Source organism: Gouania willdenowi, chromosome 3 (genome assembly GCF_900634775.1).
Source record: "Gouania willdenowi chromosome 3, fGouWil2.1, whole genome shotgun sequence".
In the NCBI taxonomy this organism is placed as follows: Eukaryota; Metazoa; Chordata; class Actinopteri; order Blenniiformes; family Gobiesocidae; genus Gouania; species Gouania willdenowi.
In genome coordinates this window covers 4,895,315-4,917,636 of record NC_041046.1, presented here as the reverse complement: position 1 = coordinate 4,917,636, position 22,322 = coordinate 4,895,315, and the positions used below count along the sequence as shown (strand labels likewise).

General features: G+C 39.4%; 1 protein-coding gene across 5 annotated transcripts in view; it reads left to right on the top strand.

Annotated features, from left to right (window-relative positions):
• Positions 1-22,322, top strand: part of dpy19l3 (dpy-19 like C-mannosyltransferase 3) — a 78,527-nt gene that overhangs the window by 5,726 nt on the left and 50,479 nt on the right. For 2 of the 5 annotated variants that reach the window (XM_028439531.1, XM_028439537.1), the window contains exons 1-8: positions 723-1,039; positions 1,429-1,755; positions 5,367-5,457; positions 14,172-14,293; positions 14,561-14,706; positions 16,089-16,212; positions 17,187-17,321; positions 19,802-19,933. In XM_028439531.1, coding sequence (XP_028295332.1) covers positions 941-1,039; positions 1,429-1,755; positions 5,367-5,457; positions 14,172-14,293; positions 14,561-14,706; positions 16,089-16,212; positions 17,187-17,321; positions 19,802-19,933 — 1,176 coding nt within the window. In that variant the 5' untranslated portion in view covers positions 723-940. Of the gene's footprint in view, positions 1-722; positions 1,040-1,428; positions 1,756-5,366; positions 5,458-14,171; positions 14,294-14,560; positions 14,707-16,088; positions 16,213-17,186; positions 17,322-19,801; positions 19,934-22,322 lie in introns of those variants that run through there. The other 3 variants (XM_028439563.1, XM_028439555.1, XM_028439546.1) reach the window with 3 other exon arrangements.

Below are 22,322 nucleotides of genomic sequence, written 5' to 3'. Positions count from 1 at the left end.
GTTTACTGTCGAGGAGCTGAGCAGCGGCGTCGAGGCTATTTTAGATTTGAGCTGTTTTGCTGTTGACTCCAGCTAAATCAGTCACAAACAGATGCACTTCTTTCCTTTGCCAAGGTGCCTGTGCATACTCTGAGCTGACGTTCTCAGGGGAAGATGTTTTCAATTTCCTCACACTTTCCCATTATTTCACACTTTTCCTTCGTCTGCTGCCTTTTACTGACCCGCAGACGCTGTGTAAAGTGTCATCAGGAGGACAAGTAAAAACAGTGACAGAAGAAAAACATGCTGGAAAGTCATTTGTAAGTTTGGGACTTCTGCCTGCCTGCTCCGTGTTTCATTCCTGCTGCTGTGAGACTGATGCTATCTGAGAAACCATTGGTTGAGCACAAAGTGGGCTGGTTTTCAACTCTCCCACATGTGGCTTAGGGAGTCCTCTCTCTTTGTGAAGGGTCAGGAGGACATTGTTCTCCCTCGTTTATTGTTCCGCCTTCATAGGTAGCGAGACGGCTGGCAACGTCATCCTAGAAATTCATGTGATGTGAAGTCATGTCCATGTCTGAGCTCATGTGCTCACAGTGGTTAATGATCTGTAATCTCTGACAAATGCTCCCCTTACTTTTTCCAAAAAATGTTCCAACAAGCTCCCCCCTCACTGCTCCCAGACCCCCACCGCATCGTATTCTACACTGAATGTCTGCGTGTTTTTATAGATGAGAGGTCACTGGTCGTCAACGTTGTTCTTTTCTCATCCACAGCTCATCCTTTTGTTCTGACACTCGCTGTGTCAAAACCTTTGCTTTTTATGGCAAATCCTGCACTGTAGGTTTTGATAGGCAGACGTTTGTCAATGTTTGCACTTTGGAAGACCTTAAAAAGACTTTGGACAATGCTGTGAGTCACTGGTGGATGGACTCTATCTTCTTCAGTCCTTGCTCAAGAGATGGGAGTCTTTCAAAAAGCTATGAAGAAGAAAAAGAAATGGAAAGAAACTACTATGAGTACTGGATTGATGTCAACTGAGAAGCAAACCAGCTTGGGGGTAATGAGCAACACGTGGACTTGTTAATTAGAGCTATTCTCTTTGACCTTACTTTAACCAGAGGATTAGTCATCTCATCATGGTTGTTGGTTAAAAGCCAATGCTTGTTTTTCCTCAGGCAAACTTAAAAAAGAACAGAATCTGGAAGAAAGTAGATACTCAATCCCTCTGAGAAAGTTTTTGCATATTGCTTTTGGCAGGGCACTAGAAGGGATTAAAAAGCTAATTTATTTGGACAAACTTCAAGCAAGAAAATAACCCTTCTGTATTTACATTTATTTCTATAATGGCTTTGGACCTGTTTTATTGCTTAGCCACGGAGCATGCAGCGTATCTCTATCTTGGCTCATTTGGAAAACCAAGGATTTATTGATCATCTGTTTTTTCAGGCAATGGAACTTCGTCAGAGAGCCGGTGTGAGCCGGCTCCACTTTAATTTGGGACTTTCCCAAAGTGAACCGGCTCAGAGGAGATGCCACAGTCGACCAATGCCGGGGTCAGCGGGATCTGAACCCACACAGGACGGTGGTCCAGGGGGGGGTTCTGTCTTTGGAGGATCAAATAATTGTTCAAGAACAGAGATTCCACCCTTCAGGCTTTGGCGTTGGTGTGTTTCCATGGCAACAGGTCTGTTAATGGCTGCACTGCTGGCACTGACTCAGGCCTGGTGTGTCAACGCTATACATGAGAATCTACTGTGGTTTTCTCAGCTCACGGTAGGAGTCATTGCCTCAGACTTTTTAAATCTGACATCAATGAACTAAGCAGCACCTCAGGCTGCTTTCACACCTGTATGATCCTGGACTCGGGCTGAATGGGTGCAGAACAGCTGATGATTCTTGGTTTGGCTTGGTTTGTGTTTCTAAGCACACTTAATTCCTGGTTGTTCCAAAGTCTAGACTGAGAATTAGGTGAGATCGGGCCTTTCTCTGTTGTTTCTCCCAGAGTTTTAAACACCCTATCCATCCTTATCAGGACCTCTCCTACATTTGATACTTTTAAAACTCGTTTAAAAACCCATTTATATGCTGTGGCTGTTAAAACAGTCTGAGAACTGACATGATTGATTTTGTATTTTTATTTATTTTATCCTATTTTGTTTTACTTGTGTAAACTTTTATAACCTCTGTACAGCACTTTGGTCAACATCTGTTGTTTTTAACTTGACTTGACTTAATAACAGGGAAACCCCCATCAGTGACAGAGCTGCTGGATTTTGCTGCACTATAAGCGTGCTTTCACACATACCTCTTTGATCCGTACCAGGCTTTGTTTCCTCAGATAGTCCGGTCCGTTTGCAGTGGTGTGACAGCTCAGTCGAAGCAAATTTTGGTTCGCTGGAAAGTCTGGCTCTCTGTTCAGTTCAAGTGAAGCCTGGTGTGGTTTTTGTGATATGAGAAAGCAAACCTGGACCCAATATAGGAAGTGGAACCAAAAACAGGGCACAAGGATTTGGCACTGTTCCATTTTTTATGACCAAAGTGTTGTTTCCTTCTTCTTTGCCTGAGTGTTCACAGGTGGGAGTATTCTGTCTAACCCTAACCCTATCCAGCAACTGCAGGGCTCGAGCTGCGACCAAATGGTCGCATATGCGACCATTTTTTCAGTGTATGCGAGTAAAAATTTTATCTGGTCGCATCTGTGCGAGTGCGTATGGGTGACCTTGATTTGGACAAAGCGGCTGAGTGCGGCGTCACGTCCCACAGAGTGCACTTCTCTCTCTCTCTCTCTGTCTCTCTCTCACTCCGCGCTGCTAGTGCGGAGACGATGCGAGCTCACGCAACTTTGCTGCGGGTAATGCAACGGTGAATGCGCCGACTATAAACATTAATGTGTTCCTTTTGGAGTGCGCGCGTTCTGCGTACGGAGCCAGGAATAACGAGTCCTTCAGTGCACGCTCACATTGAGGGCAGCAGTAAAAAGGAAGAACGTGCCGAGCGCAGAGATAGAGCGTACACGCTCATCAGAATCAGCATGGAGGGACCAGAACTAATGGACTATGATGCCAGGCCAGATGTTCAGCTGTGGTTCTCACCACCAATGTGCAGGTTGAATATACATGCTTTATATGTGGCAAGAAATGAGTAGGTAGCATGTGTTGATCACATGATCATGTGTTATCAAATTCAAGTTACTTTTTGTAGCCTTTCAAATACATTAAATAAAAATGTTTTATTATTTATATAACATTGTGTTCATGTAAAATGTGATGTGTAAGAATTTGAAGATGCAAGATATTGTTTTATTTCTTGATGTCAATTTATTTTATTTTATTTTAAGCTGTTTTTAAGTTGCCATTTACATGATTCATATAAATCAAGTCAAATTAAATCAATCTTTATTCTATATAATTTTAACTGTATGTAATTTCATACACTTTATTGTTTTCATAGAGAAGGTATTTTTGGCTCCAGGAGGACTTTAATCCAGGTGAGATGAGGTTAAATGGTTCCTTGTAGAGTAAAGGTTGCAGACCCCTGACCAGGGGAAGAGGGTTAGGGGACCCCACTATCAGAGCTGGACCCTCTGAATTTAATTCATGGGGTGAAACAATGCAGATGCTAAGTTGGTTATGTTACTGTTAAGTTAATTCAAGTACAGCATTTCTGCAAAATACTGTATATAAAAAAAAAAACAGAATACATGTAACCTGTTGTTATGATTTGCTGTTATTTTTTTTTTTTAAATGTTACGTCTTCTTTTAAAATTATATTAAAGAAATGACCTGTTATTTCAGCCACTGCTTGTTGCAGAAAAACTTAATATTGACACTAAAAACTGAAAACATTTAGCAAATATATCTCGAGTCATTGTCAATCTTTACTTCATACAAACACCCCCCCCCCCCCGGTGCGACCAACTGAGAAAGTTAGTCGCACCAGTGGGAAAAGTTATTGTAGAGGTCTCAACGGGTTTGATGCGTGATGTTGTTTAGATAGTTTGGCAGGCTTGACGAAGATCAGTGTGAAAGCAAACCAGATCAAATTAAAATGCAACATTTTTTCAGATTCACTGCTTGAAATGCACAAAGTCTAACGACCTGTATATGTGAATGCCCCCTAAATTAGATCATATGGAGTGGATTGGATTTTCAGCAGAAAAAAGCAGAAAGAACAACAGAAGACTGGCCAAAACAAACGCTCTAGAATTCGTTTGCATTTTCTCACCGACCCAAAGGCACCAAACCTTGCGAGCAAACAAAGCTTTTTAACCGCTCTGGGATTCATTGGTCATGCCTTCTCATAACAGCACGGGTTCGGGCCTCCAGAGGCTAGATGTCCAGTTTGTAATGGTCAATACCAGTAGTAGCAGTAATGGAAACATCAAAGAACTGTATGTAATTAGTTGACTGAGAAAGAGATTGTGTTCCTCTTCATTTGTCTCCCTGTGTTAACTATTTGTCTATTTAAGATTCCTTAACCACGGTTATCACCACTTTGTACTAATGTATTAAAAAGAACTATGTAGAATCAAGTAAGGGGTTACATAATGGTTGTTCTATTCCCGAATCCAGAGAACCAAAACCAGTCTTAAGAAATACTGTAGTTAAAACAAAGACAAACAAGACATGTGCACAGGAAAACCTCATTCAAAACAAATTCAAACATCTTGGATGTACCAAAGTAGCTAGCTGAAAGCACAACAAGCTTGAGGCAGAAATTTCCATTGAAATAATTGGATTCTAAATGCAAACCACATCACTTTTACAATTATGAAATAAACTCGACATATGATTACATCCGACAGATTTCTTTTCCCATGTCCTTGATGTATTTTTATCAGAGTAGCTATTAGTTGCTATTTTGTGATCCACGAAAGGAAATTTTCACAATAAACAATTGGGAAAATTGTAATAAACAGTATTGTACAAATTCTCAGTTATATAATTTTGTTTTTCCCGCATGCATTCATCTGCACAGGGAAAATCAAAATGAAGACACATTAAACAGACTTTCGCTTATAACACGGAACCAATTTGTTAAAGAAATCTACTGCAGGAGTTAGAGTTTCCTCTTTGTCAAGCACAGCTGTGGAAACTATTTGAAACTAACCAAGTGTGATAGAGTGATTCCCGACTTAATATTCTGCAGCTGCCCATGCAGTATTAGCTCTTCCTCTTTGCCCCCCCAGTGGAATGGTAATCATGCGTGAAAGACAGTAATTCTCTTGGGAAAACTTCCCACATTACACAGTGCGTACCTGCCGGAACGTTGATGTTATCCTCCATGTTTCTGTCATTTCTTTGGACAATGTCTCAGACCAACTTTGAGCAGAAGCAATATGTGTTTTTATGTATAACAAACTTAACCCTGTCTGTTGCTTTCAGGAGGTGGAGCGGGAAATTTCTTTCCGGACCGAATGTGGCCTGTACTACTCCTACTACAAGCAGATGTTGCAAGCTCCATCCATACAGGAAGGTATGTACACTATTTATGGTCTATGTACAGCCTAGGTTCTCAAAGTGGGGTATGAGTACTCCCAGGGGGGCACAAATTGTATAAAAAACAACATGACCACATTGGAAACAACAAAATAAATAGAACAGCAGTCAGGAGCCTCCATGCATTGCCACAAATGACACATTGGCCTCTGTAAGACTGTCCTCTAGTGGTGACAGTAAAACTCTCCTCATCCAAAAAAGCAAGAATATGGCGAGAGCTACGTTGCTTTGCACTAGCCACATGCTTGATGCCCTATGTTACCACATACTTGTATGAAAGTGGATTTCCAGCTTTGATGAACATTAAAAGAAAATACAGAAGAAGACTGTGTGCAGAACGATTAAAGACTCAGACTCTCAAATTCTTGACGCGAATTGTATTTCACAGTGTCAGGGTAATGAATATGTTGTATTACTGATATGTATTTCAATCAACAAACGGATTGTTTCTCACTGAGGCTAATTAATTAAATTAATTGAGTGATAATTCTGAAAACAATGTATTATTGTGTAATATCATGTTAAATGTGTCATTTATTCAGACAACTTTTTCAGGAAATTTACTTTGAAATTTACTTTAATATCCTGACGTGTTTCAACTGCCAACTGTCAGTCTTCCTCAGGGGCATTTGTTAATAGCTTTGATGTATCCTTATGAGTTCTTTCTTCAGGAAAGCATCACAGCATCTACTGATTTGATATTTAAAATGTGTGCTTGCAGATTATTATTCACTTTTATTACATATTACTCTTCAACAGGATAAGTCAAATTCAGGGAACATTTTTACTGTAGGTCTACATTGTATATGACATTACATTATTATGTTTTTAAGTGTGCAGGAGTAGGGGATACATGGCTTCACGTTAAATGTCTGAAGGGGTAGTTTGTGAACTACTGATGTACAGAAAATATCTGGTTCAGCCTTTTTTAGCCACATAATATTTATTTCCCCCTTAGTTTAGAAAACAAACTGTTCTAAAAATTCTGAGTTAGGATTTAAAACAATCATTGCAGTTTTATTCATCTTTGCAGTTAAAATTGTGTCATGTCAAATTATCCTCATTGGCTTTTTTTATTTATAGTTTGTGCACCTAAAAGTGTAACAATGACAGAAACATCTTTTTTGGAAGGAAACCACATATTTTGGGGGGAAAAAATGTATCTATTGCACTTTGTCAGGTTTTACATGAAAACGGTTTACTTACTGATCTTTGTCTGCGATGGTGTTTTTAAAGGGTACCTGTAATGAATTTCAATTCAAGCTCTATCATAAAATTGTGAAAGATAATCCAAAGAATGAGACAGGAGTGTAGAGTGCATGGTACTTGTTCTCTGACTTCCATCCTTGAAAAAAACCCAAAAACAATTACATGTACGTATACAATTGCAGAGAAAAAGATCAATATGTTTGAGGTGGTTTATTATGTGTGCACCACATTGTGAGAGCCTGAAGGGTCTGCTACACCCACTGATTGAGTCACTGAGGCAGGGCAAGGTGAAGATCTGGTTTTGAGTTGTCACAAAACAAGAGGTTGCAGAATCTGGGAGGTATTTTATTGATGGATATCCACAGATCAGCTCCCTGGAAGAACAAGTAGGTATGTCCTCTTTTGGACTGGAACCCAAGCTTTATCGACCCAAGGCAACTGTAGTCATTACATCTTAATAGAACGGCGGAATCAATAAGTAAACCCCTTTGACGGCAGAAGCTGATGCACCTTCACTGACTGGCATGCCACACATGATGCAGCCCATCCTCTCACTTTCTTTCTCAGACCTGGCCCTCTGTGGGCGAGGCTTACCAGTAGAGAAACATGACGTTACTGTCAGAAAATGTCACATCCTTCAGACACAACCCTGTTAAAGCCTGGATACTTTTGTCTCCCTGCTGGTTAGAAACCATGGCAGCGTAGACGATGCCTGAATGCACTAAACTGATAGACCCCAGCCCTGGGGGAAAGCAGTCAGACACAGAGTTCAAATTACCACCAACATACTGGATTTCTGTGGCTTTATTCACTGCAAAAGTAAGATGTTTGTGGTCAATAAATGCAGTAATTTTTTTTTACCAAAAATAGTAGTGTTGAGTTGTGAGGAAAAGTTCTAGTTACTCTGTGTCGAAAGTGCAATTTTATCTTTCACTATCCAGCAGCTTCCTACTGAAAAAGTCAAAGGGCTGCCTGGCACCAGACACCCACTGCTCTCACACAGCCTTAGCCGCATAACTAGATGAATCCATGCTGAGAGCAATGAGAGCCATAGAGGATTGATGTGCTAACATGGTAGCATTTGCTAAAGCAGCTTTTTCATCTTCAAATGCTTTAAATTCAATTCAACTTTATCAATATAGCAACATATACAACAATATTACAGTACGTCATCTCATAGCACTCATCACAAAATATAGTTATTATGAAACAAATAACAATTCCATATGAACAAGCATCAGCTACAGTGGGGATGAATGACTCCCTTTTAACAGGAAGAAATCTGATTTACAGAACCAGGCTCAGAGGTGGAGAACATCTGCCTCGACTGGGTGGGGTTAGTGGACAGAAAGAGAAGAACAGAACAGGATGGAGAGACAGTCACAGACTGGTTAAGCCCCAGACCACCACACATTAGGAACTGCCAGCTCCAGTGTCAAGACACCTGAAACAGAAGGAGAGAGAGAGAAGGGCGAGGAGAAGGCACAGACTGCAGAAAAACTTGACAAGGAGGAGAAAACCACAATACTACATGTGTTTCACACCAGTTTAGTTCCAGCTGATAATTTCATCTCCTTGGTTTGGCTTGGTTTGCTTTCAGAGAACAACTTCAGAACCGCTCCAAACAGCCTCTGGTGTAGTTCCATTTGCTAACCAGTTACTGTAACTAGTTACTGTAACCAGTTCTATGAGCTAACCAGTGACTGTAACTAGTTACTGTAACCAGTTCCATGAGCTAACCAGTGACTGTAACTAGTTACTGTAACCAGTTCTATGAGCTAACCAGTGACTGTAACTAGTTACTGTAACCAGTTCCATGAGCTAACCAGTGACTGTAACTAGTTACTGTAACCAGTTCCATGAGCTAACTAGTGACTGTAACTAGTTGCTGTAACCAGTTCTATGAGCTAACCAGTGACTGTAACTAGTTACTGTAACAAGTTCCATGAGCTAACCAGTGACTGTAACTAGTTACTGTAACCAGTTCCATGAGCTATCCAGTGACTGTAACTAGTTATTGCAACCAGTTCCATGAGCTAACCAGTTACTGTAACCGGTTCCATGAGCTAACTAGTGACTGTAACTAGTTACTGTAACCAGTTCCATGAGCTAACCAGTGACTGTAACTAGTTGCTGTAACCAGTTCTATGAGCTAACCAGTGACTGTAACTAGTTACTGTAACCAGTTCTATGAGCTAACCAGTGACTGTAACTAGTTACTGTAACCAGTTCCATGAGCAAACCAGTTACTGTAACTAGTTACTGTAACCAGTTCCATGAGCTAACCAGTTACTGTAACTAGTTACTGTAACCAGTTCCATGAGCTAACCAGTGACTGTAACCAGTGACTGTAACTAGTGACTGTAACTAGTGACTGTAACTAGTGACTGTAACTAGTGACTGTAACTAGTGACTGTAACCAGTTCCATGAGCTAACCAGTTACTGTAACTAGTTATTGTAACCAGTTCCATGAGCTAACCAGTTACTGTAACCAGTTCCATGAGCTAACTAGTGACTGTAACTAGTTACTGTAACCAGATCCGCGAGCTAACTAGTGACTGTAACTAGTTATTGTAACCAGCTCCGCGAGCTAACCGGTTACTGTAACCAGTTACTATAACTTGTTACAATAACCAGTTACTGTAACTAGTTACAATAACCAGTTCCATGTGCTAACCAGTGACTGTAACTAGTTACTGTAACCAGTTCAATGAGCTAACCAGTTACTGTATCTAGTTACTGTAACCAGTTCCACGAGCTAACCAGTTACTATAACTAGTTACTGTAACCAGTTCCACGAGCTAACCAGTGACTGTAACTAGTTACTGTAACCAGTTCTATGAGCTAACCAGTGACTGTAACTAGTTACTGTAACCAGTTCCATGAGCTAACCAGTGACTGTAACTAGTTACTGTAACCAGTTCTATGAGCTAACCAGTGACTGTAACTAGTTACTGTAACCAGTTCCATGAGCTAACAGTGACTGTAACTAGTTACTGTAACCAGTTCCATGAGCTAACTAGTTACTGTAACTAGTTATTGTAACCAGTTCCATGAGCTAACCAGTTACTGTAACCAGTTCCATGAGCTAACTAGTGACTGTAACTAGTGACTGTAACCAGTTCCATGAGCTAACCAGTTACTGTAACTAGTGACTGTAACCAGTTCCATGAGCTAACCAGTGACTGTAACTAGTTACTGTAACCAGTTCCATGAGCTAACTAGTTACTGTAACTAGTTATTGTAACCAGTTCCATGAGCTAACCAGTTACTGTAACCAGTTCCATGAGCTAACTAGTGACTGTAACTAGTGACTGTAACCAGTTCCATGAGCTAACCAGTTACTGTAACTAGTGACTGTAACCAGTTATTGTAACCAGCTCCACGAGCTAACCGGTTACTGTAACCAGTTGCTGTAACTAGTGACTGTAACCAGTTCCATGAGCTAACCAGTTACTGTAACTAGTTTTTGTAACCAGTTCCATGAGCTAACCAGTTACTGTAACCAGTTACTGTAAACAGTCCATGAGCTAACCAGTTACTGTAGCTAGTTACTGTAACTAGTTCCATGAGCTAACCAGTTACTGTAACTAGTAACTGTAGAGAAAATATTATAAAAAAGTCTTTGGTTCAGTCTATCATTGGTGCAATCTGTCCAGATGTCAACTGTTGCTTTTAGCTCTATAATAATGTTGGTCACACTTTATTTGAAGTTTTATACATATTACATACATATTACACCTTTGGAGTAGGGGTAGGGGAAAAATTGATTCACATAAGAATCTCGATTCTAATCAACAACTCTGAATCAATTCATAAAGTTCAAAAATCTATTTAAATTTTTTATTTATTTTTTCAAGAAAAACTCTGATTTAGTAGATCTGCTTAGAGTCTTTACTCAGGAAACACTGTAGACTGAACATACAAATACATATTAGTGTTCTCATAAATAGAAAATACCACTATACAAAAAGTCAGCTAGCTTCATCCTGACGTCTATGGGAAAACCCATGTAAATGCTCATGCTAACATTTACCGTGACCGGCGGTGATTTATATAACACACTGTTGATGCTTAACTTTCACAAACACAGTCTTAGGAGTGTTATCAAACAGTACACTTAAACATACTCAGTAGATGTTTTTTCAAGCCAAAAATACAAGAACTTATTAGAGACTAGTAGGCCATGGTCTTTCAAGATGGCGACTTCCAACTTCCTAAATGGAAGAAGTTCGGGACCACCAGAACTCTTCCTAGACTTGGCCGTCCAACCAAACTGAGCAATCGTTGGAGAAGAGCCTTGGTGAGAGAGGTAAAGATGAACACAAATATCGCTGTGGCTGAGCTCCACAGATGCAGTAGGTAGATAAGAGAAAGTTCCACAAAGTCAACTATCACTGCAGCCCTCCACCAGTTGGGGCTTTATGGCAGAGTTGCCCGACGGAAGCCTCTCCTCAGTACAAGACATATGAAAGCCTGCATAGAGTTTGACAAAAAACACATGAAGGACTCTCAGACTTTACAAAATAAGGTTCTCTGGTCTGACCAGACCAAGATTGAACTTTTTGGGGTTAATTCTAAGCGGTATGTGTGGAGAAAACCAGACACTGCTCATCACCTGCCCAGTACAATACTAATAGTGAAACATGGTGGTGGCAGCATCATGCTATGGGGGTGTTTTTCAGCTACAGGGACAGGACGACTGGTTGCTATTGAAGGAAAGATGAATGCGGCCAAGTACAGAGATATCCTGGAAGAAAACCTCTTCCAGAGTGGTCAGGACCTCAGACTGGGCCGAAGGTTCACCTTCCAACAAGACAATGACCCTAAGCACACAGCTAAAATAACAAAGGAGTGGCTTCAGAACAACTCAGCCAGAGCCCTGACCTAAACCCCATTGAGCATTTCTGTAGAGACCTGAAAATGGCTGTCCACCAACGTTCACCATCCAACCTGACAGAACTGGAGATGATCTACAAGGAAGAATGGCAGAGGATCCCCAAATCCAGGTGTGAAAAACTTGTTGCATCATTCCCAAGAAGACTCATGGCTGTACGAGCTCAGAAGGTGCTTCTACTCAATACTGAGCAAAGGGTCTGAATACTTATGACCATGTGATATTTCACTTTTTCTGTTTTTCTCTGTCAAGATGGGGGGCTGAGTGTACATTAATGAGAAATAAAATGAACTTTTTTGATTTTAGCAAATAGCTGCAATGAAACAGAGTGAAAAATTTAAAGGTGTCTGAATACTTTCCGTACCCACTGTAAATCGGTTAAAACGAGAATGAAGTTTGAATGGAATCGTGACCCTAAGAATTGGAATTGAATGGAATTGTGAGACATCCAAAGATTCACGTCCCTACCACAGGCCACAGGAACCCCTTCTCTCTCCCTATAAGAGTAAATTAAATAAATAAATGATCAAAGTAAGAAAACGTCTCAATAAAACAGGTCCAGGAGTCAATAAACGAGGTAGAGGTCTGCAGCTTCCTGTGAGATTAAAAACCATATTATCGACCCACCAAATAAAAAATAAAAAAATCTTAAAATTAATAATTAAGATTTAGATATAAAAGATGAAGTGCTATACAAAAATGTGCAAAGAAGGGGAGGGCGTTGGGGTTGGGGAATGGTAGGGTTTGGGGTTTCAAGGAGTTTCCAGGGTTAGGATTAGGATTAAGGATTAGGGTAACGAACAACACTCAATGACAGCCCTCATAACATACCATAACGTTTAATATGTACATGTAGAGAAGTTGTTAATCACATTGTTTGTGGTATTTATTTGATCTTGTGATCAAAGGCTCCAAATGTTCTAACTGGACCTAACAAATGCTGTAATTACAGTTCAATTATTTTTTTCCTGTTTATGTTTAAGATTCATGTTCGAAAATGAGGAATTCTTGCTCAAAGTCATTAGAACTTCAGTTATAATAAAAAGACTTGCTGACATCTTTCTCTTTTCCTTACTTCCACAGTCACAGCACAGTGAAGTGCAGAGAGTAAAAAAGGGTCTTATCTGAGTAAAATAAAAAAAAATGTGCTGGAAAGACAGCAGGAAATGGAAAAACATTTTTTTTTTTTAAAAAAACAGGATTGGTATAAAAATTAAGATGGGTCAAAGGAAGTGCTGTAAAAGAACTGAATGAGTCATCAGAGGACACATGTAAGACGACCCAGAGAGGGATGGAAAAAAATGTAAGAACTCCCAAAGTGATGCTGTGGATTCCCATTACAGAGAAATAAGGAATGCATGAGGTTGGGAAAGAAACTGTTAGAATGAAAACTAAGTGGCTTTCAACATGTTGGGCAATGCATGCTTTATGGAAACCATCCAGTTTTTTTTAGTCTTACATAAGCCATGTCAGGCACAGATTAGAATTCAATGCCTGCAGCAGAAAAACAGTGTTTTTCCTCAGTGTGGGTTCACTTTGGGTTCAGCCACACATGGTTTTGAATTCACACAGTTGTATCACTGAATGTTACACTAAAGAATGGTATAGAGAAGCTGTAAGGCTACATAGACCGGGTCTTCTCAACCTTGTGGTCAGGGCCCCATTTGAGGTTGCAAGACAATGGGAGGAGCTTGCCAGAAGCCTTCAAGAAACTCTGAATATCTTCTGAACAATTTGAGCCCATTTTTGCTTATTTTGTACCTTTTTCTGCAACTACACCAAACTTTCCAAATTTTAACCTATTTTCATCACTTTTTCTTGCTATATTTTTGCCCCTTTTAATGCATTTTTGCTACATTACTCCCACTTCTCCATCAAATTTAACAAAATTAAAGCAGAACTTAGTAACTTTTTCACCTAAATAAATCTTTCTCATAGTCCCTCTGAGGGTAATGCAAGTGTTTTTGGGGTGATCTTTCATCCCCCCTGCCGTCTCTGGCCAGAAAACCATGCTTACAACTTTTCCTGCCTCTGGACGGGTACCAGTCTCGCAGCTCTGTTCTCGCGATTGTTGCGACTGCTGTCATTTTCATCGCCCGTGATGAGTCACTTGACCACAGTGGTGCTTTTTGGTTTCTTCATCGCTCCAGTGACGTCATTACCAGGGAACAATTGTGCGTGTGTGTGCGTGTCTGCGCAGCAGGGTAACAGGGGAGTCAACTGGCTGGTCACTTCACTTATCATAAACAACGACGCTTTTACCCCTAGGGGTATATGTACCCCCATTGGAGAACCACTGACATTGATGATGAGATATAGCTTTAAATTGTCCTCCGCTTTTTCACAATCAAGACTCAAACAATTTTTCCAATGGTAATACTACAGAAACTTCCCACTCTGCTGTTTCTTGTTTCCTTGGCAGCGCCTTAACTCTGCAATCGAGCCATGCTCACTTGGTGATAAATTACCCTATCCTACCTGGATGTCACATTGCAAATAATTGTTATTATCAGTCAGCTATACGGAGATAAACAGCCAACAAATGGCCACATTAATAAAGTGTGTGTGTGTGTGTGTGTTGCAGGGCTCTCAGAACTGATTCACGATAATCTGACAGAATCCAAGAGGACCATTAATCTCTTGCAGCGGATGAACATCTACCAGGAGGTCTTCCTCAGTGTTCTCTACAGATTGTTTCCCATACAGGTATCGTTTTAACTGGTTCTAGTTTAGAACATTGGGGACTTTATGACTGTCAAACGCTGTCAAACTGAGAGAAAAGGTTCCCATGCTGGCTTTTAAACTTGGACATTTATCACACTGTGTGAATGTCAGGAAGTCAAATATCCGGCTTAACTTTTGAAAATGTCGTTTTTGACTTCCCCCTGTGAGTTGCTGTCACTATACTCGACTCCAGCTAATGAATTAGCACTTGACTTGTGACTCAGTGTGTGTGTGTGTGTTTGTGTGTAGTCCTACCTGGAGCCGATCTATTTCTACATCTATACGGTGTTCTCCCTCCAAGCCGTGTACGTGATCGCTCTGTACCTCACAGCTTGGCTCCTGTCGGGGTCGTGGCTAGCCGGGACGCTCACCGGCGTCTGGTATATTCTCAACAGGTGAGTCATAGAGCTTTATACGTAACAATAATAGAATGGGAGAGTTAGAATTCTTGGCTCTGTAAATGTCAGTGTAAGACTGAAATCTATTTCTGACTTTAGACTTTAAATCAGATCCAAGTAAAGCCACGCTAAAGGGTGATAGATTTTAAAACAAAACTACAGATATGGATATATTTGGATTGTTCCACATGTTCAGTTGGTGCTCTTTTGCATTCATGTTTGCGTTAAATTACGAGTGTTTTTCGTGTCCTCTTTTACCAATGATTAACTTCTGAAAATAACACTAATGCTGCGTTCCAGACAACTCGGAAATTGGATCGTTTTAGTCGAAAATTCCAATCTTTGTCTTCAAAGCATTCCAGAAGCAACACATCGAAATGTCTAAAAAAAAAAACTTGGCTGACTCGGATATTGTTTATAATGAATTAAAAGTGGGACTCAATAAAAACAATTAATCTAATTCATTAGAGAATTTGTAATTAATTGATCTAAATTAATGGTCTAACAATATTTGACACAAAAACCAAAGTTTTTACAATTTAAATGCATTTTGGTTTAAGACTGAATCAATGAAACAATAAATGAGCCTAAACAACTAAACAGTGTTTATTATAATCATAATGTGTAATATGAATAAAGAATATTATGACTGCATTGTTCACAAAGCACTAACTTAAATTTAACTAAGCTATATTAATGGTTTTTTAGGATTTTTTTGTAAACTTTCTAAAACAAATGTATTTTTGTATTAAAAAAAATAAAAACAGCACTTAGTACAGAACAATCAGGAGAGGTGGAACCTGAACAGTGTAAAACAGTTAGAATATCTGTGGCATGAAAATTATTAATTCAGTTTGAAATTGTCAAAGAAATGTTGCACAACAATAGAATTTCAGAAGAAACTGTTGGTCTAAAATGTGAATATTTAATAGCATTATTTGGCCAAACTTTACTGTAGAAAGTTTAAAGAAAGTGGAAACAGTTTCAAATTCACAGATTTGTAAATTTTTCTTATCTGGGCAACATATATGAAATCAAAGTTTGTTGGAAACTTACAGATAAGCAAAGCAAAAGCAGATTTTATTTTGTTGCATGTAAAGTGTATTACTGTTTTATTTTTGTAAGACAGAGACCAGATAATAAAAGAAGAAATCTTAAGCTCAACCAGTCGTTTATAAGTCCTTGGCTAAGAATTAGGACTGAATGTTCCTCGTATGGTTTGTTGAGTCATTCTCTTCAGGTTCAGACTGACTGGTTACATCAGCTCTCATTCATTTGCTTTTTTTAGTCTTCCTGCACATGCCCTGTCTGAACTACCTCTGAAGTGTAATGGTCATCAGTTAGAGGTTTTTTTTTTTTTTTTTTTTTTTTCCACACAGGGTCGACACCACTCGAGTCGAGTTCACCATCTCTCTCAGAGAAAACTGGTCGTTGCCCTTCCTGGCGCTGCAGGTCGCGGCCATCACCTGCTACCTGCGACCTCATCTCACCACTTTACAGCAGGTACACACACACACACACACACAGTGTTGAAGGGATCCTTCACTGTTTGTACAAGTTTGGCCTGAAACCTTTAAAAGGTACTTATTAGAAGATATGTCTAACCAAAGCCATTATTATGCACTATTCATTTTAATGCATTTGTTTTATAAACTGTGTTCCTCCATCTTGAAATCGTGTGAATAATGATGTCACACGGCCCCACTGCCTGTAAACATCCCCTTGTTTTCTATCGGAGTGAAGCATTTAGCAGCTTTTTAGATAATTTAGCAGCTTTTTAAATCATTTAACAGCTTTTTAGATCATTTAGCAGCTTTTTCAGTCAAAACTACAACTTGTGCAGGTTTGGTTGCTCTAAATAATCAGGAAAAGTTAAAGATGTCAATGTAAACCTCTTTTGTTTACAGAAAGGATCAAAACAGTTGTGACCCCCCCAAAAAAAATCTGTGATCCAACTCTGTGGTTTGGTTGTTGATGAGTCAGAGAAGAAGAGTTCTCCCAAGGGACCTTTACTCTCTATTAAACAGTGTACGTCTGACACTCTGATGGCATCTTTAACTTTTCCTGGTTTTTTAAGCAACGAAAAGTCATTTTGACTGAAAAAGCTGCTAAATGATCTAAAAAAGCTGCTAAATTATCTAAAAAGCTGCTAAATTATCTAAAAAAGCAAGCTGAATGTTTCACTCCAATAGAAAACAATGGGATGTTTACAGGCAGTGGGAACGTATGACATCATCAATCATGTGATTTCAAGATGGAAGAACACAGGCTCTAAAACTGTAAAGTAGTCCTATTTTTATAAAGGCAATTTAATGATTATGGGGCTAAAAAATGTGTTTTGTTAGACATATATCTACTAATAAGGATATTTCAAAGATTTTAGGCCACATTGGTAAAAAAATGGTGGAGGATCCCTTTAATACTTCTTTAAGTGTGTCTTTATCTTATTATTTTGTCTGTGTGTGTTCTCTCTTTAGAAGGTGATGGTATGGTTGATGTACGTGACCACGTTCTGCTTCTGTCTGACGTGGCAGTTCAACCAGTTCATTCTTCTGGTTCAGGCTCTCATCATTTACACCCTGGATTGTGTCGACTTCCTGACGACTGCTCAGGTATGATCGCAGCAGGGCCAAGATTCCCTCTGTACTCCGCCTTCCTCTTAAGCCGCTACTTTTTTCCCACGCTTTGAACCATGCGGCTTAAACTATGACGCGGCTGATTTGTGGATTTATTCCAGCTTTACAAGCTTCATGCCGCCAAAAAATTGAGCTCCGTCACATGAGACCAGTGAAATTACTGTTAAGACGGACTGATGAAACTGTTTACATTAAATTGAGCGCATTCCCACTGAATTATTGTTATCAGTCATTGTGTCATGGATACACCCTTGACTCTGAGGCTGATGGAGAAGCTTATGTAAGGATAAATGTACCCCCTACCGCTGCACACTTTAAAAAAAAACAACTTAATAATATAATGTAGTCATTTTCAACCTTGGTGTCGTGACCCCATGTGGGGTTGCCTGGAATTCAAATTAGGTCCCTCTATTAATTTATAATAATAAAAAAATGTATTTTTAAAGTCTTTTAGATATTAGATAAACACCACACGCACAAATAAATCTTAAACAACTGAAATTTTTCTTAAATATAAATCTAGTTTAAATAAAATGCATTTTATCACTTTGCGCACTAATCCTGGCAACAACAAACATTATCAAACGCTAATTCTAGAAAGAATGAAAAAGTCTCTGGAGACGTCAAAAAATTTGTGATATTAAAATGGGGTCACAATCTAAAAAAGGTTGGGAACCAGTCATGTAATGTCATATAAAGATGCAATGTAGCCCTACAGTAAAATTTGTCTCTGAATTTTACCTATCCTGTTGAGGAATAATAATGTATATTAAAAAAAGCATGTATAGCTCTCGTCATATTTGCAGTTTTTAGATGAGATCGTGTCTCTGTCACCATGGATAGTCTTACATCGGCTAATGTGTAATTTGTGGCAATGCATAGAGGCTCCAGACTGTTGGTCTATTAATATTCTAGTTTACAGTTTTTAGTTTTTATTCATGTACCCTCTATCACAATTTTCGTACCCCACTTTTGGAACCTAGGGTCCGTATTCTGACTCTGGAGTCTGGACTTGTCAAAGCGCTGTATCAGTCTGAATCCAATAAAAAGCTGTAAATGGACTGATATGCAGACGTGGAGCAGTGAGGAGGAGACTTCATATGGAGAAGAAAACGTATCAGTTGAAACACGGAAATCTCTGTTAAACCTACCTTGAGTCTAGCAGCCCTCCTACCCACCCGTTCTGATTAGCCGAGTCATTTGAAGGGCACTTTCATCAGCCAATAGAGTGCGGCCTATGTGACGATGTGGCCTTTGTGTGACTTTTTCTTGAAAAATTGCTAAATTATTGAAATGCGGCCAATACAGCGTTTCGCTTTCTAGACCGGAAATGACTGTACTTACGGTTCACACCAATCTCGACTTCTGCGACTATAGTTACTTAAATCACCTGTGATGAGTCGCTTTATCACAGTTGCTCTTTTTGCTCTCTTTATCGACCACCCGTGATGGAGGGAGAAACTTGTTGCCAATGAAATGTCAGAACACAGCGTCACTCGAAGTTGCTTGAAAAGTTCAAAATTTGAAACTTTGTGTGACTTCCAGCAAATCAGAGAGCGCGATTAAGTCCCTGGAATTGCGTGAGTCACGTCGCTTGAAGGGAGGTTGATTGACGTTGCATCATTTACATTGATATTGAATCTGTTCTAGTCGCTGAAGTTGCTTTCGGTGTGACTGCACCTTTAACACCAAACCCAACTGAAGTAACTGAAGCGACAATATTACATTCTAAATCAATGTAAATGACCCAATCTGAAGCGGACTCCCTTCAAGTAACCCGACTTACACTATTCCAGCGACTAGGTCCTGCGCGTCCTAGTCGCTCAAAATTGAAAAATTTGAACTTTTCAAGCCCCTTCAAGTGACAACTGCCTTGTCCTTCATGGTCTGTAGAGCCGAGGCTGCAGCCCCTCCCTCCCACTACAGTGAGACGGCAGTAGTGGAGGGCTGTACTACACTTCCTCAACTTACCGGGGCAAAATTAAAGCGCTTCTTGAATAAACCTACATTCTGGGTGAACTCATCCTTTAGTAACTCCTTAAGTTGATCATTTAAACTGTAAAAGCATTGCTGTAATGATAAGTGTTACGTACAGTCTGAGAGGAAGCGATCAACCCTCTCTCTCCCCTGTCACCGGCTTCCCTGGTCATCATGTCACTGAAGTGATGAAGTGAAGGAGTGACCAAAAAGCACGGCTATGTTCAAGTGACTCATCAGGGGCAAATTAAGTGAAATTAAATTAAGTCTAAACTATATTACTTCATACCTAATCATATATATATTCAGCAGAAATAAAATGTGGTTTTAGGGTGGACTTATACTTTAATCTATGTCAGTAACATGCGTGAGGTATGAATAAATGGCACATTTTAAACTGTCTCTTGGTTTCTTTGATAAATATAATTTTTTACTGTATGTCAGAGATTGATTTCTTGTTTCCTGTGTGTGTTGCCTAGGTGACCACTCTGTACCTGGTTCAGGTGAGTGGTTTGTTGAGTGTGTGGCTGCTCCAGTTCTGTAACTCCATGATTCTGGGGTCCCTGGTCCTCAGCTTCATTGTGTCCGCGCTCTTCATCAGACACTGTAACGTAAGTGAAACCCAAATAAAACATGGAGCTGGTGTGTGTGTGTGTGTGTGTGTGTGTGTGTGTGTGTGTGTGTGTGTGTGTGTGTGTGTGTGTGTGTGTGTGTGTGTGTGTGTGTGTGTGTGTGTGTGTGTGTGTGTGTGTGTGTGTGTGTGTGTGTGTGTGTGTGTGTGTGTGTGTGTGCTGTAGATAAGTCCAATTTAAATGCACGACACACATTTTCCCGTCAGCTGTAAATTTAATTTAGATGAGTATGGATGTTATCACACTAACAATTACAGAAACGTTTAATGTGACAGGATGAAAAAGTGTTGTTAGGGCTGGAGGATGATTCAGAACATGAGATGTGGAGGGACTTTAGAATTAACTACTGTGTAATTTAGTTTTTGGTCAACACACTTCAGCCCTGACATCATGATCACAGCAGTGTGTAATAATTGTGTAGCGTGTGTGTGTCTGTGTGTCTGTGTCTGCGTGTCTGTCTGTGTGTCTGTGTGTGTGTGTGTGTGAGGCAAAATTCATAAAAGTCTGAGAAATAAACGAATCATCATGATGTTCCTGTTTTTATGTGATTGTCATTGAGGTAAAGAACTCATGTTGTTTGTTGTTACGCTGCTGTGTTTAATTTAAAGTTGCTGGAGACAGGGTTGGGGTCTATTACAATTGTAATTGATGACTAATTACAATTATGACATAAATATAATTGTAATTGTAAGTGGCAAAATCAGTTGCTTTTGTAATCATAATTGGAATGTACCTGAGTTTAGATAACTGACTTTGTAATTGACATGAAAATTGTATAAAAACTGAACTGAACCACACATCTATGTCTTACACATATGTAGTTAATAATTAATAAAATATGTTTCATATCAGGTTTAATAGTCAGTTCTCTTAAGGATCAATATAACATTAAAAAAAATAAACAAATCTAGGGCTATACTGACATAAAAAAGCCCACAACAAAAATGTTAATACCAATATTGTCATTGATTAGGAACCCTAACAAGGTAATCGAGAGATAGGAAACTCATTAAGTGATAGTTCATATATTTTAGTTTATTTTACAGCTGATTTAAGACATGGGTCAAACTGACCAATTAGCATTAGAGATGCTAACAGAAAGCTAACACAGGAGGAAGGTTCTGTTTTATAAGGGTTATTTATTAAAGGCACAGTCATTGTGATTAATTGTAATTGAGAATGTAATTGTAATAGAATTGGAGGAAAAAAAATGAATTTTATTTGTAATTGGAAAAAAAGTCAGTCAACGTAATTGAAAGAGAATGTAAACAAACAACTGAAAGCATTAAAAATATGTGATTTGACATTTTTTTATTTTTGCTAAAAAATGATCATCTATACTATATTTCAAGGGAGGTCTGTGTGTGCGTGCGTGGAGCAAATATCTCCCCGACGTGGTGCGAGTTCGACCTGAAACTCGGTCAATGGGTTCCAAATACCCAGAGTGTGTGTATCTGTTATTTTGGAGTAATTTGGTCATTTCAAAATGTTTATTTTAATTTAATTTTAATTTTATTTCACTTCTGGACGGCCCAGAAATTAAACCTATTCAACTTTTGACCTCAGGGTGTGAGGGGGCGCTAGCGCACCATCTATATCTATTTCACAGCACAGCTCACTTCCGGTGCGTGCACGAGCTCCCGTGGACTTCTCTTTTCTCTTTTGAGGAAAAATACTTTTTTACTGTTCTTTATTTGGTGATGACATTTCAAAACGTTTATTTTCATGTTAGTTTGACCGTACGCTATTTAGACCGGACAGACCTCACCCGGAAGTTATTGAGGGCAATGGCTGCTGTGTTGAAAGCTGCACATTTCTCAGCAGCGCGCGCGTGTGTGTGAGAGAACCAACGGAGGAGATTTGTGTCCAAGGTAGAGAGTCTCACACACACCGATCAGGTGCGCTTCACTATCGATCACCGTCTACGCGTGTGTAACGGACCACCATTTAGTCCGGTTACAGTCTGTGTCACGACACCCGTCCATTGGGTGGTAGTGACTGTAGTGTTGAGTCAGATCAGTAAACGGTGCTACATAGATGAAAATAGATACGTTTAGTGAAAGTTAGACAGGCACACACACACACTAAACGACAACAAAAAATATGAAAATGACTCAAAATACACAAAACTAAATATTTATAATCCCACATGAATGCATACTTTCGACGGGCACTGTACATTACATACAGAGTATGTTGTTATTATTATGCCCATAATTGACAACTCCTCTTAAGCTCCCACTATATGAATACATACTTCCGACTTAAAAAAAAAAATACATTACAAAAAAAACAAATTAAAAAAACAGCAAACATTTATGCACAAAAAGACAACAGAAAGATACACAAATACATATGACTCCAAAAA